Raw genomic sequence first — 13,038 nt, 5'->3', positions numbered from 1 at the left:
CATGGGGGCCCTGTCCTCACTGAGGCCACAAAATCCTTTTCAAAATTGAACTTCTAAATTTTCCTACTAGAGAGAAAGATACACGCTATATGCAGCAATGTGGGAGAGGAGAAATTGCTATTTGGTCCTTCCTAGCTCAGAAAGTCTCCCAGCTGGAAGGAAACTCCAAAGAGAGGCTAGATTAGAAGCAAGAAGGGGGTGGACAGTGGGAGGCTGTTCTAGGTTATCCACGCGTAGAGACTAGTATGGGAGGAGAGTGACAAGAATCAAAACCGCAGCTAGAGCCCCAAGCCAGATCTTGACATGTGGACGTTACCTGAAATGATGCTCTTGCCGTCCCTCATGAAGTCGATGCCGTGGCAGGTCATGTTGGGCACGGTGATCCGCAGCAGCTCCCTGTTGGATGGTGTGTGCCACACCCTGATGTCCTTCTTGGCACAGGTTGCAAATAGCTCAGCAGTGCCACTGCAAGGAAGCCATCAAGAGATGCAACCATAAAAGATGCAGTTTCCAGATGCATGTTTGACACCAAAATGTGTTTCACAAAAATATAGGGAAAGGCTGGGCGCAGTGGCTCAAACCTGTAATCTCAGCATTTTGGGAGGCCAGGGGGGCGGATCACGAGGTCAGGAGTTTGAGACCAGCCTGACCAACATGGCGAAACCCCGTCTCTACTAAAAATACAAAAATTAGCTGGGTGTGGTGGCACATGCCTGTAATCCCAGCTACTCAGGAGGCTGAGGCAAGAGAATCGCTTGAATCTGGGAGGCAGAGGTTGCAATGAGCCAAGATCAGGCCACTGCACTCCAGCCTGGGCGACAGAGCCAGGCTCCATCTCAAAAAAAAAAAAAAAAAAAGAATATAGGGAAGGATGCCTTTTATTATCTGAAGGCTTGATGATTGTCTTACAGACCATTTGAAACATCTTTTGTAAGATGGTATTTAATGCCCTCTAATCATCTGTGGACCATCTTTTGTAGTCCTTTCTCTTTAGGAAGGGTTGGGACAAAGTTGCTCAAAAAGAATAAGCCAATTTAAAATTCTCACAAAGTCTTGGTAGACTGGAGGATAGTAAGTAACATTTGTCTTTTCTATAAAACTACTTTATTGAGGCCTGATGTGGTGGCTCACACCTGTAATCCCAGCACTTTGGGAGGCCAAGAAAGGAGGATCCCATCACTTGAGGCCAGGAGTTCAAGACCAGCCTGGGCAATATAGTGAGACCCTGCCTCCCCCAAAAATAAAAATATATAAAAATTAGTTGGGTGTAGTGATGCATGCCTGTGGTCCTAGCTTCTTAGGAGGCTGAGGAAGGAAGATCTCTTGAGCCCAGGGGTTGGAGACTACATTGAAATATGATCGTGCCACTGCACTCCAGCCTGGATGACAGAGTGAGACAAGAGAATTTGCCTCTAAAAATAAAATGAAATAAAATAAAAACCACTGTATTGAGGTATGATTGACAAACAAAAAGCTGAACATATTTAATGTATATTACCTGAGTTTGAACATAAGTCGACACCTATAACATTTCTTGAGATAAATACAGCCTTGGATTACTTGTATTAAGAGAGAATAAACAAACCCTTTCCTGTAAAGTAGACAATCTTTATTTATTTATTTATTTATTTATTTATTTTTGGGATGGAGTCTCACTCTGTTGCCTGGGCTGGAGTGCAATGGTCCGATCCCGGCTTACTCCGCCTCCTGTGTTCAAGCAATTCTCCTGCCTTAACCTCCCGAGTAGCTGGGATTACAGGCATGTGCCACCATGTCTGGCTAATTTTTTGTATTTTTAGTAGAGACGGGGTTTCACCATGTTGGCCAGGCTAGTCTCAAACTCCTGACCTCGGGTGATCCACCCACGTCGGCCTCCCAAAGTGCTGGGATTACAGGCGTGAGCCACTGTGCCCAGCCAAGCAGACAATCTTATTAAAATTTTCAAAAAGGAAAAGACAATGGTGCCAGAATTCAAGTTTGCAGATAACCCAAAATCCTTCTTTTGTCTGTCAAGCTCAAAAAAAAAAAAAAAAAGGCAACCTCTAAATACAATGTAAATTACGAATATGTCAAAAGATTACAGATTATTCCAATTTGAATAAGAAGAAGAAGTAATATTGGGGTACAATAAAGACCATTTGGTTTATAAGTATAAATATCTAGCTTGTCTCTGTGGAGATTAAAGCTAATTTTTAGATTTCAGTACATCTCAAGCAATGTCTACATTTTTTCATGAACACATTTCAAAAAAGAGTCCTTTTCTCTTAAGACCTACTCACTTTAGAATTAAAACAAAAAATAAGTGGATCCCTTCCACACATTTAACGTTGGGGCTTAGTGTTACAATTATAATGATGGACTACTTAGTTAGAAAGAGTAAGTGCTGGAATGAGACAACAGATGTGATGGGGCTTCTTGCCGGACAGTCTTGATTAACATAAATCAAGTCAACACTAGAATGTTAATATTTATTTAAAATTAGAGATATTTATATTAGATAATGCCTTTGGTGAATGAGCTCCTCCTCTGAGGGAAGTAAGCTCTTAAAGAGGTGTACTCATGGACCACTCATGAAAATCAAATATCATGAAATCAATGCCCCTAAAGAACTTTCCAGGCCAGGAGCAGTGGCTCATGCCTGTCATCCCAGCACCTTGGGAGGGCCAAGGTGAGTGGATCACCTGAGGTCAGGAGTTTGAGACCAGCCTGGCCAACATGGCAAAACCCTGTATCTACCAAAAATACAAAAATTAGTCAGGTGTGGTGGTGTGTGCCTGTAGTCCCAGCTACTTGGGAGGCTGAGGAAGGAGAATCGCTTGAACCCAGGAGGCGGAGGTTGCAGTGAGCTGAGATCATGCCATTGCACTCCAGCCTGGGCAACAAGAACAAAACCCCATCTCAAAAAAAAAAAAAAAAGAACTTTCTTCGAAACTCTCTACCCTTGATGGCCTATCCACTTCCTTGGCAGTCAAGCCTAGTTCAAAACTGAACCATTCAAGTGGTAGATTGTTCTTAGTTTAGGGTCTGAGAGGTTAAGTTCCAGAAAGAACCCAATTGATTGGATCATGATGAGGTACCAAGCCCATGTGCTCCCTCTCTCCCACCTAAAATCCCATGAAATGAAGATATTTATAGATATAGATGTAGCTATAGATGTACATAATTTTATCCTTAACAATACAGGAAAGCAGGAAAGAGTATCATCACATAGGTCAGAAACATTATGGATAAATAGACATCAGCCAGATAAGAGCTGTAGAGAAAAACTGAGCTCAAAAGCATAAGCAGAGAGTACATCTTGTAAGGCTGGAGCACTGAACGGGTTCACACACATTTTCTCACAAATAACAATTAGAAAAACTGGATGAATTAACAACAATAACCAAAATCTTAATGACACTAAAAACCTCTAAAAGTAGATAGATACCAGGAAGAGTTTGCTCCTCTAAGAGTGCAGCTGGAAAGGGTTGAGAATTGTTAGCATGTGGCTTTCTCACAACTCCCACAGCTATGGTAGCTGTAGAAAAAGGTGGCAGAAAAACCATAGCGTCACCAGCTAACAGTGCTAGAGATCAGAGTTGAGGGCTAGAAAATCAGCTGGAATTTAAAGGGGGAATATCCTAGTGACAAGAAAACCACAAGAATAAGATGTAAATTCTCGTTATAAACACTGCCCAAATCTCTGTTAGGTAGCTAAATTATACATGTATGGAGGGAATACCAAGAGGAAGAACCAGCAGGCAGAGACCAGGGAGGATTCTACTGTTTGTTTGTTTTTTTTAATTGATTTTTTTTTAAGGATTCTACTGCTAAAGACAGCTACATGGGGTCAATCTGAGAGGTTTTTTGTTTGTTTGTTTTTTGTTTGCTTGCCTTTTTAAGTAAATACATTCCCCAACTGAGCTCAGCTTGGATGGCAGGAAGCTGAACCTCGCAGGCTTCAAGTGTCAGAGCTTGAGGTTAACAGAATATTTGGAAAATAGGGAGAAGTCACTAAAAGAAAGGAAATCATGGAAAGGATGAGCTTCATCTCTGCATAAACCATTGGTTGACTGCCAAATAATGCAAGCACACAGAAGAACCCAAGGCCAGGCTAAAAAAGCAGCAGTGGGAAGTCATGAGAATAACAGCTGATGCACACTATGGGGAGGCAAAATTTGCAGTTTGAGTCCATGCCAACAGTCCTCAGAGAACAGAGTTGCCATAGTGTATTCTATATAATACTGAGTTTTCAACAACAACAAAAAATTATCAAACATGCAAAGAAATAGGAAAATATGACTCAGAAAAAAGGCAGAGTCAGAAGCAACTGATTCCAAGTAGACCTAGGTACTAGATTAGCAGACAAAAACTTTAAAGCAGCTATTTAAAAATATGTTCAAAATATTAAAGGAAACTATCACATCAATAAGTGAACAGATAGGTAATCTGAACAGAGAACTAGAAACTACATATGTAATATTATAATTATATACCTTGTAGCAATTATATATTCTTCTATAGGTAAGAAGTATAATAACTAAAACAAATTTACTAGGTGGACTCAATGACAGATTGGAGATGGTAAAAAAAACTGTAAACTGGAAGGTAGATTTAATAGAGATTACATAATTTTAAAAAGATAAAATTGAAGAAAAATGAACAGCCTAAAGATCTGTGGGAAAATCTCAAATTACTAAACACAGATAATTCGAATCTCAGGGGAACAGAAGTGAGAAAAGGTGAAAATTCTTAAGGAACAATGGCTGAAAAACTTCTCAATTTGGTGGAAAATATCAGCTTATAGATTCAAAAAGTTTAACAAATGCTAAGAAAGGATAAACACAAAGAGAAAGACAAATCACAGTCAAACTGATGAAAGACAAAAGCAAGGAAAAAATATCGAAATATAAACAGAAAAATGACATATTATGAAGAAGAAAATCATAAGAATACAGAATGACTTCTCATTAGAAAGTCTGGAATGATGTATTCAAACTAATGAATAAATAGAAAATAATCGGGCAAGAATTATCTAACCAGTGAAACTTTCTTCAAAAATAAAGGCTAAAAAAATGTTTCCAGATAAATAAAAACTGAGATAATTATTCAGTAGAGGCTTATACTTTTAAAAAGATGTTAAATGAACCAGGCAAAATGGCATGCACCTGTAGTCCCAGCTACTCAAGAGGCTGAGGCAGGAGGATCACTTGAGACAAGATGTTTAGGCTGCAGTGTGCTATGATCATGCCTGTGAATAGACACTTCACTCCATCCTGGGCAACAGAGTGAAACCCTGTCTCTTTAAAAAAAAAAAAAGAAAGAAAAAAATGCTAAGCAAAGTTCTTTAGAGAGGGAAAAGGTAACAGATGGCAACTTAGATATATAAAAAAGAATGAAGACCATCAGAAATAGTCAAATATATAAGTAAGCACACAAGACATTTTAAATTTTTTCTTCTCTTAATTTCTTGAAAATGTTTATGACTCTTTAAAGCAAAAATTATAATATTGTATTGATGGAGTTTGATGGAGTTTGTATAAAGATTTAATACAAACATATGAAAGATTATATTAAATGTAAATGGATTAAACATTCCAAATAAAAGCAGAGATTATCAGAATGGATAGAGAAGTAAAAACCAAGTATATGCTGTTTCAAGAGATGTACTTTAAACATAAAGACACATGGAAAAATAAAAGGGTTAAAAAAAGATATATCATGCTAAGAGTAAGCATAAGAAAGCTGTAATGAGTACATTAAAATTATACAAAGTTACTTCAAATCAAAGAGAATTACTAGAGACAAAGAGGAAGACTTTAATAAAAATGTCAATACAGCAAAAAATATAACAAATAATTAACAGCACCTAATAACAGAGCTTTAAGATATGCAAAACAAAAACTGTGAGAAATAAAGGTGGAACTCTACATTCATTGCTTGAGACCTTAACATTTTTCTCAGTAACTGATAATACAAGTGGACTAAAAATCAATAAGGAGAAGAAGATCTGTATGACACTAACTATATTAAAAGCTTCCACAGAGAAGAAAAAAGATCTCCAAAGTACATATTGAAATATTCTATTTACATAAAGTTCAAAAGCAGGTAAAACTAATCTATGAGACTAGTTCAGGTAGTAAGTAGGAGGGTGAGGGTTGTGATTGGAAGGGGTGTTTGGGGGATGATAAAAATGTTCTATTGCTTTCCCAGGGTGGTAGTCATATAGGTGTGATAAGTCACTGAGGTGCTTATTTATGATTTATGTATTTTGCATATATGTTACACTTCAATACGAACTCCATTAAAATTCTTTTTATACTGCACCAAACTGTTATTCAAGTCTGAGGGTAAAACAAACATATTTTCAGGTAAGCAGGGACCAAATTTTCTTTTTTTCTTTTTTCTTCTCATCATCATCATCTTCTTCTTCTTCTTTTTTTTTTTTTTTTAATAGAAACAGGGTCTTACTCTGTCACCCAGGCTGGCGTGCACTGGTGTGATTGTAGCTCATGGTAGCCTCAAACTTCCTCCCACCTTAGCCTCCCGAGTAGCTGGGACTAGAGGCAGTGCCACCAACATGTCCAGTTTATTTAGTTAGTTTTGTGAAGATGAGGAAGGGGTGTCTCACCATCTTGCCCAGCTAGTCTCAAACTCCTGGGCTTTAGTTATCCTCCCACCTCAGTCTCCCAAAGTGTTGTGATTATAGGCAAGAGCCACTGCACCTGGCTGAGACCATATTTTCTGTATATAGATTGTTTCTGAAAGAATTAAAAAAAAAAAAGAATCTAAGGGGATTGATATGTTAAAAAGAGAGAGACTGATAAAAGCAAAGATCTAGAATTCCAAATAATTTCAACATAGGACATGGTGGAGGAAAGGTGAAAATAAAAATATGCTGAGACTCTTGCCTTTTTGGCAGATTAGATACAAACATTGGTTAACTGTAGTCTTTGATGAAAAACTATATTTAAATATGTATATTAAAAATTTAGAGGTTGACTGCAGTGGCTCATGCCTATAATCTGAGAGGCCTGTGCTCTGGGAGGCCAAGGTAGGAGGATTGCTTGAGGACAGCAGTTGAAAACCAGCTTGGGCAACATAGTGAGACCCTGTTTCTGAAAAAAAAAAAAAAGAATTTTTTTTTGTTTTAATTAGCTGGGCATGGTGGTACATGCCTGCATCCCAGCTACTCCAGAGGTTAAGGCAGGAGGATTGCTTAACCCCAGGAGTTCTAGGTTGCAGTGAGCTGTGATTGAGTCACTGTGCTCTAGCCTGGGTGACAGAGGAAGACCTTATCTCCTTAAAAAAAAAAAAAAAAAAGAAAAGAAAAAAGAACAATTCATGGGTAACCACTAAATGAATACAAATAAAGTAGATAGTTTCCAAGTTGTACGCAGCAAAGGTTAAAACAGAACCAAATAAAACATGACGGCTAAAAGAAAAGACAAAAAGAGTAAACATGTTAAACAGAAAAATATATAAACTTATCAGATAGTAATAAGTATGAATGAATTAAATCTGTTAAAAAACTAAGACTTACCTAAAACTAAACACTAATAGGTTGAAAATAAAGAGTTGAAAAAAGACAATACACTCTCTTTTGCTGCAATGCACATCTCTATAATGAATATTAGCTCATATGCAATTGGTAAAACCGCAATTATTTTTGCACCAACCTAACAGAATATTACACAAGTTTCATTGGTTCATGCATGATTTATCTCAGTATAATAATGCTTTGGTATATAAAGTAATAGCAATTGAAAACAAAGAACATTAACACAACTAAATTAGCAAGTAAATGAAGAATGCAGTACCATACATTTATTCTATGTTCTTCCTCTTAGTTTAGTTCATATTTACAACTCAGCAGCCTCAAGTCTTCTTAAATCTCCTTTTAGAAAGTTACCCTTACTTATTAAAAGGTGAAGTCCTATATCTACTGCAGTATTTCTTTCTTATTAGGAATTTAATAAACTCTTTCTAACTGTGCTAATAGTTTATTAAAATTGTGACTGGTTTGTTAGTGCTCTGATTACAAAATTGCATCAGTATTAACAGGTCTGGCCTAACCCCAGTGATTCTCAGCTAGGGGTAATTTTGCCACCAGGGGAAGTTTGGCAAGGTCTGGGGACATTTTTTAGTTGTCATAATTGCAGGGAAGGAGCTACTACTCGCATCTGATGGGTAGAGCCCAGGGATGCTGCCAAACATCCTTTAACGCACAGAGTAGCATCCACAATATCAAGTTATCTAACTCAAAATGTCAATAGTGCGGAGGTTGAGAAATCCTGGCCTAATTCAATTTTTCCCAGAAGTCCTTATTTTTTATAAATAAATGAATTTTTTTATAAATAAATGAATTTTTATAATAAATGAATTCATTTATTACATTATAGCAAAAATTCCTAATTAGTAAATGTTATTTTAAAAGAATGAAGATGTGGTAATCTTAATATCAAACTAAGTAAAATTGATGGCAAGAGAAATATTTTGAGAGGCCAGGCGTGGTGGCTCATGCCTGTAATCCCAATCCCAGCACTTTGGGAGGCCAAGGCGGGTGGATCATCTGCGGTCAGGAGCTCGCGACCAGCCTGGCCAACATAATGAAATCCCATCTCTACTAAAAATATAAAAATTAGCTGGGCATGGTGGCACAGCCTGTAATCCCAGCTACCCGGGAGGCTGAGGCAGGAGAATTGCTTGAACCTGGGAGGCAGAAGTTGCAGTGAGCCAAGATCGTGCCACTGCACTCCAGCATGGCAACAGAGTGAGACTCAGTTTCAAAAAAAAAAAAAAAAAAAAAGAAAGAAAGAAAGAAAGAAAAGAAAAAGAAAAGGAAAAGGAAAAGAAAGAGATGCAAAACCCAAACAGATCAATAACTATATAACAATTGAAAAGATAGTTTAAAATCTACCCTTAAAAAAAGCACCAGGGCCAAAGAGTTTTACAGATTAATTCTACTAAACTGCTTATAAAAAAAAGAGGGGAAAAGGTGAGACCAAAAGAAAATGACCAACTTGCAAATAAAGATTCACCTAGTGGGAAAGCAGCAGCCATTTTCACTGTTGGAAATAACATGGAAAGACCTAATCACAGGGATTCAGGGAACCGAAACTACAGCTGAAGATCTCAAAAACTGAGGTCTGAGGCTGGGCGCAGTGGCTCATGCCTGTAATCCCAGCACCTTGGGAGGCTGAGGTGGGTGGATCACTTGAAGTTGGGAGTTCAAGACCAGCCTGACCAACAAGGTGAAACCCCATCTCTACCAAAAATATAAAAAATTAGCCGGGCGTGGTGGCGCATGCCTGTAATCCTAGCTACTCAGGAGGCTGAGGCAGGAGAATCGCTTGAATCGAGGAGGCAGAGGTTACAGTGAGTCGAAATCCCACCACTGCACTCCAGCCTGGGTGAGAGAGCAAGACTCCGCCTCAAAAACAAACAAACAAACAAACAAAAAAAACCCCCAAAAAACAAAAAACAAAACAAAACAAAAACTGAGGTCTGAATATAAGTCTTGCTGAAAGTTGAGTATTATAAATTAAGCTAAGTACTGAGGAAGTTCAGAGCAAAAAACTGACCAACTTCATGAAATGAATCTCACCAAAGACAAAATGTGTTACAAAATCAAATACCAGAACATCTGACTGAAGCTCCTTTTGATATCAAAACTGCTGGTAGTTATTTGTTTTACTTGTGCTGGGCGAGATTTACCAAGAAATACAGCAACTAGATTCAGAAGCCCTCGTAATGCCCACCACCCTGAAGCCTGCGAAATCTAGAAGACCTCAAGAGGTACAAATGACAGGAAAGAAGTTTGAAAACAGGTACCACAGATACTTCTTGTCTTAAGATGGGGCTATATGCCTGATAAACCCAATGTAATTGAAAATATCCTAAGTCAAAAATGCATTTAATACACTTAACCTACTGAACAGCCTAGCTTAGCCCAGCCTACCTTAAACATACCCAGAACACATCCATTAGCCTATAGCTGGGCAAAATCATCTAACACAAATCCCATTTTATAATAAAGTGTTGAATATCTCATGTAATTTATTGAATACTGTACTGAAAGGGAAAAACAAAATAGTTGTATGTGTACTTGAAGTATAGTTTCTACTGCATACACTTTGCTTTTACGCCATCATAAAATTAAAAAATCATAAGTCAGGGACTGTCTGTACTAAGCTTTCTCCGGATGGGATTAAGAAAACAGAAAGGTTTTGTCAGGTACTTACCCTTTCCATGAGGGGTTTATTAGAAAAGTCAATATTCTAAAGAAACTCAAATTTGAATTGGAAAGCTAATATAATTGCATGGCAAAGACAATGGAAAGTCTCTTAAAATAATTCACCACATTAGAAAAATTTAAGAGGAAAAAATCATAAATATGTCCATTGATATTGAAAATGCATTCATAAAATTAAATGCCCTTGCACACTGCATTGAATCTTCACATTCTTTTTCTCTTCTACTCACAATGGAAAGACAATATCCTCGACAGCATCAAAGTGACAAGTCGCTATGAGCGTCTCTTTGAAATCCGTGAAGCTGACTTGAAAAATGTGCGATTCTTCTGTTCCTACGAAAAACTGGTGTCCTTCTCCTCGAAGTGTGATGGAAGTGATGCTGCCTTGTAACTGAATCTTCCTTTAGGGAGAAGCACAAAAGTAAAGTAGATTCACTCAACCAGTAAGTAGTTAAGAATCATGTGAAGCATGGCAGAGGATACAAATCAGGCATGTAATTTCGGACACGCCCTCACAGAAGTGACGCAGTTGAAAAGGCAGGAGTTACTCACAAGTTGGTGTACCCACGAACAGCAAAGCCAGAGGTCAGCATAAGTTAAAGTAGTCAGGGAAGCTTCTTCAGTGAGATAACGTTTTGACATTGGTTGTGCAACGCAAGCAGGATTTGGGTAGAGGGAATATTCCAGGCAGGCATATGGGTACAAATGACCACAGCAACTAACCCCTTTATTAGTTCCACTTCTGAAAAATAATCCTAAAATCGGGGAAGATGCTTTACGTCAAAGGATGCTATGATAACCCTATCTGAAAGAGTAAAAGGTTGGAAACAACCTAAATATCCAGTTGTGATGGAATAGTTAAATGATCTATGGAACATCAGCTTCATAGAATATTTGCCCAAAAAACGTTTAAAAGATTATGTAGTATGTATATATGTTACCATAATAAAAAGATTACATCATAATACTGAAAATGTTTATGATGCTTGCATTAAGTAAAAAATTAGAATACAAAATTTTATTTATAAGTAAAATCATTTCAGAGCTTGTACAGTGGTTCATGCCTGTAATTCCAGCACTTTGGACGGCCTAGGCAAGGAGGACCACTTGAGGCCAGGAGTTTGAGACTAGCCTGGGCAACATGGCAAGACCCTGTCTCTAAAAATAAAAAATAAAATAAAATAAATTAGCCAGCTGTGGTGGTGCGCACCTATAGTCCCAGCTACTTGGGAGTCACTTGAGCCCAAGAGTTGGAGGCTGCAGTGAGTCACAATCTCATCCCTGCCTTCCATCTTGCATAACAGAGTGAGACTCTGTCTCAAAAAGAAAAAATGAAAAAAAAAAAGAAACACTAGGGGTTGTCTTTGCCATAACCTTTAGGAGTTAGCTTTTCCTCTTCTGCATTTCAGATTTCTCCCTCTTCCCTTTATAATGAGTATGAACTTAAAAAAAAAAGTATATACATGAATGAGGCCCTAGGATACAGCCTCTCTCTGTAACTAGTTTAGTTTGTACAATGAAGAATTCAATGCAGGTTCTTGTGCAAGAAGCCAGCAAGGGAAATACAGCGTTTTAGAGGTTTATTGGTGCGACACAGAACAGTTAATGAAGAAAGGCAAATGACAAGTTAAATCTCAGTTCCTGCGCTAACTAGAGGTCTGTGACTCTAGACAAGTTGTCAGAAGCCTCTGGCCTCAGTTTACTCAACTACAGAATAATTTCTCCTTTACAGGGGTTGCAGTGAAGGTAAGGTATGCCAGGCCACAGATGACAACCAAGAAATACTGGCTATTGGCATCTGGGACCTTCAGAAGACAAAATGAAGCCTAGGGATAAAAGGGGAAGAACAGGCTGGGCAGGGTGGCTCACACCTGTAATCCTAGCACTTTGGGAGGCCAAGGTGGGTGGATCACCTGAGGTCAGGAGTTTGAGACCAGCCTGGCCAACATGGTGAAACCCCATCTCTACTAAAAATACAAAAAAAAATAGCTGGGTGTGGTGGCGGGCACCTGTAATCCCAGCTACTTGGGAGGCTGAAGGCTGAGGCAGGAGAATCTCTTGAACCCGGGAGGCGGAGGTTGCAGTGAGCTGAGATTGCACCACTGCACTCCAGCCTGGGTGACAGAGCGAGACTCCATCTCAAAAAAAAAAAAAATATGGGGAAAGGACAGATCTTGGCACTGGAGCTGTCTGTTTTGATCATACATCTTCCCTTTCTAGTCTCCATGACTTCTCATGTGAGCTGCCTTTTCAATCTACAAAAAGCTCAGGAGGTGGAAATCACTGCATCTGATTTAAGTCTGCACTGTCACACAGGGTTATTTTGGAAACAGTGATAGCACAAACCTTGTAATAATTACTTGGAGTTTATCTTCATCATAACAGGATCATATGCACATTAAAAATGAGGGGTTAAAAAATTAGAGGGTTAATTTTCTATATTCACTTCATACATCCAGAGACAACCCAATATAGTTTTTTTTGCTTGATTTTATTTCTTGCATCTTGTATTATTGATAATACTTGGATGTTATTTCTTTCCTTTCCTGGTTTTTGCTATCTTAAGGTTAAGCTTCTCATCATTCCTCTTCCCCATCTCACCTGTATTAGGATTCAGGTTCGGTTGTAAATTAAGAGAGGATCTCTCTCTATCTCTCTATCTCTCTCTCTCTCTCTCTCTCTCTCTCTCTCTCTCTCCAGAAATCAGATTCCAGGTTTTATAAGTGTCTATTCCATGAGGTTGTCCAGACACCAGGCTCCCAATGAAATTCTGCTCCCAGCATTCTCTGGGGCTGTGGCTTTCA

At 38.4% G+C, this 13,038-nt stretch overlaps 1 protein-coding gene across 4 annotated transcripts in view; it reads right to left on the bottom strand.

The window, feature by feature from the left end:
* The window catches only part of CFAP52 (cilia and flagella associated protein 52), a 64,649-nt gene that overhangs the window by 14,444 nt on the left and 37,167 nt on the right, over positions 1–13,038 (bottom strand). For all 4 annotated transcript variants that reach the window (XM_002827018.4, XM_054535425.2, XM_054535424.2 and 1 more), the window contains 2 exons: positions 10,465–10,635; positions 317–465 (listed from right to left, as the gene is read on the bottom strand). In XM_002827018.4, coding sequence (XP_002827064.4) covers positions 317–465; positions 10,465–10,635 — 320 coding nt within the window. The remainder of the gene's footprint in view (positions 1–316; positions 466–10,464; positions 10,636–13,038) is intronic.

The sequence above is a fragment of the Pongo abelii genome, chromosome 19 (genome assembly GCF_028885655.2).
Source record: "Pongo abelii isolate AG06213 chromosome 19, NHGRI_mPonAbe1-v2.0_pri, whole genome shotgun sequence".
In the NCBI taxonomy this organism is placed as follows: Eukaryota; Metazoa; Chordata; class Mammalia; order Primates; family Hominidae; genus Pongo; species Pongo abelii.
The sequence above is the reverse complement of the archived record's forward strand: the minus strand, read 5'-3'. Positions and strand labels throughout refer to the sequence as shown.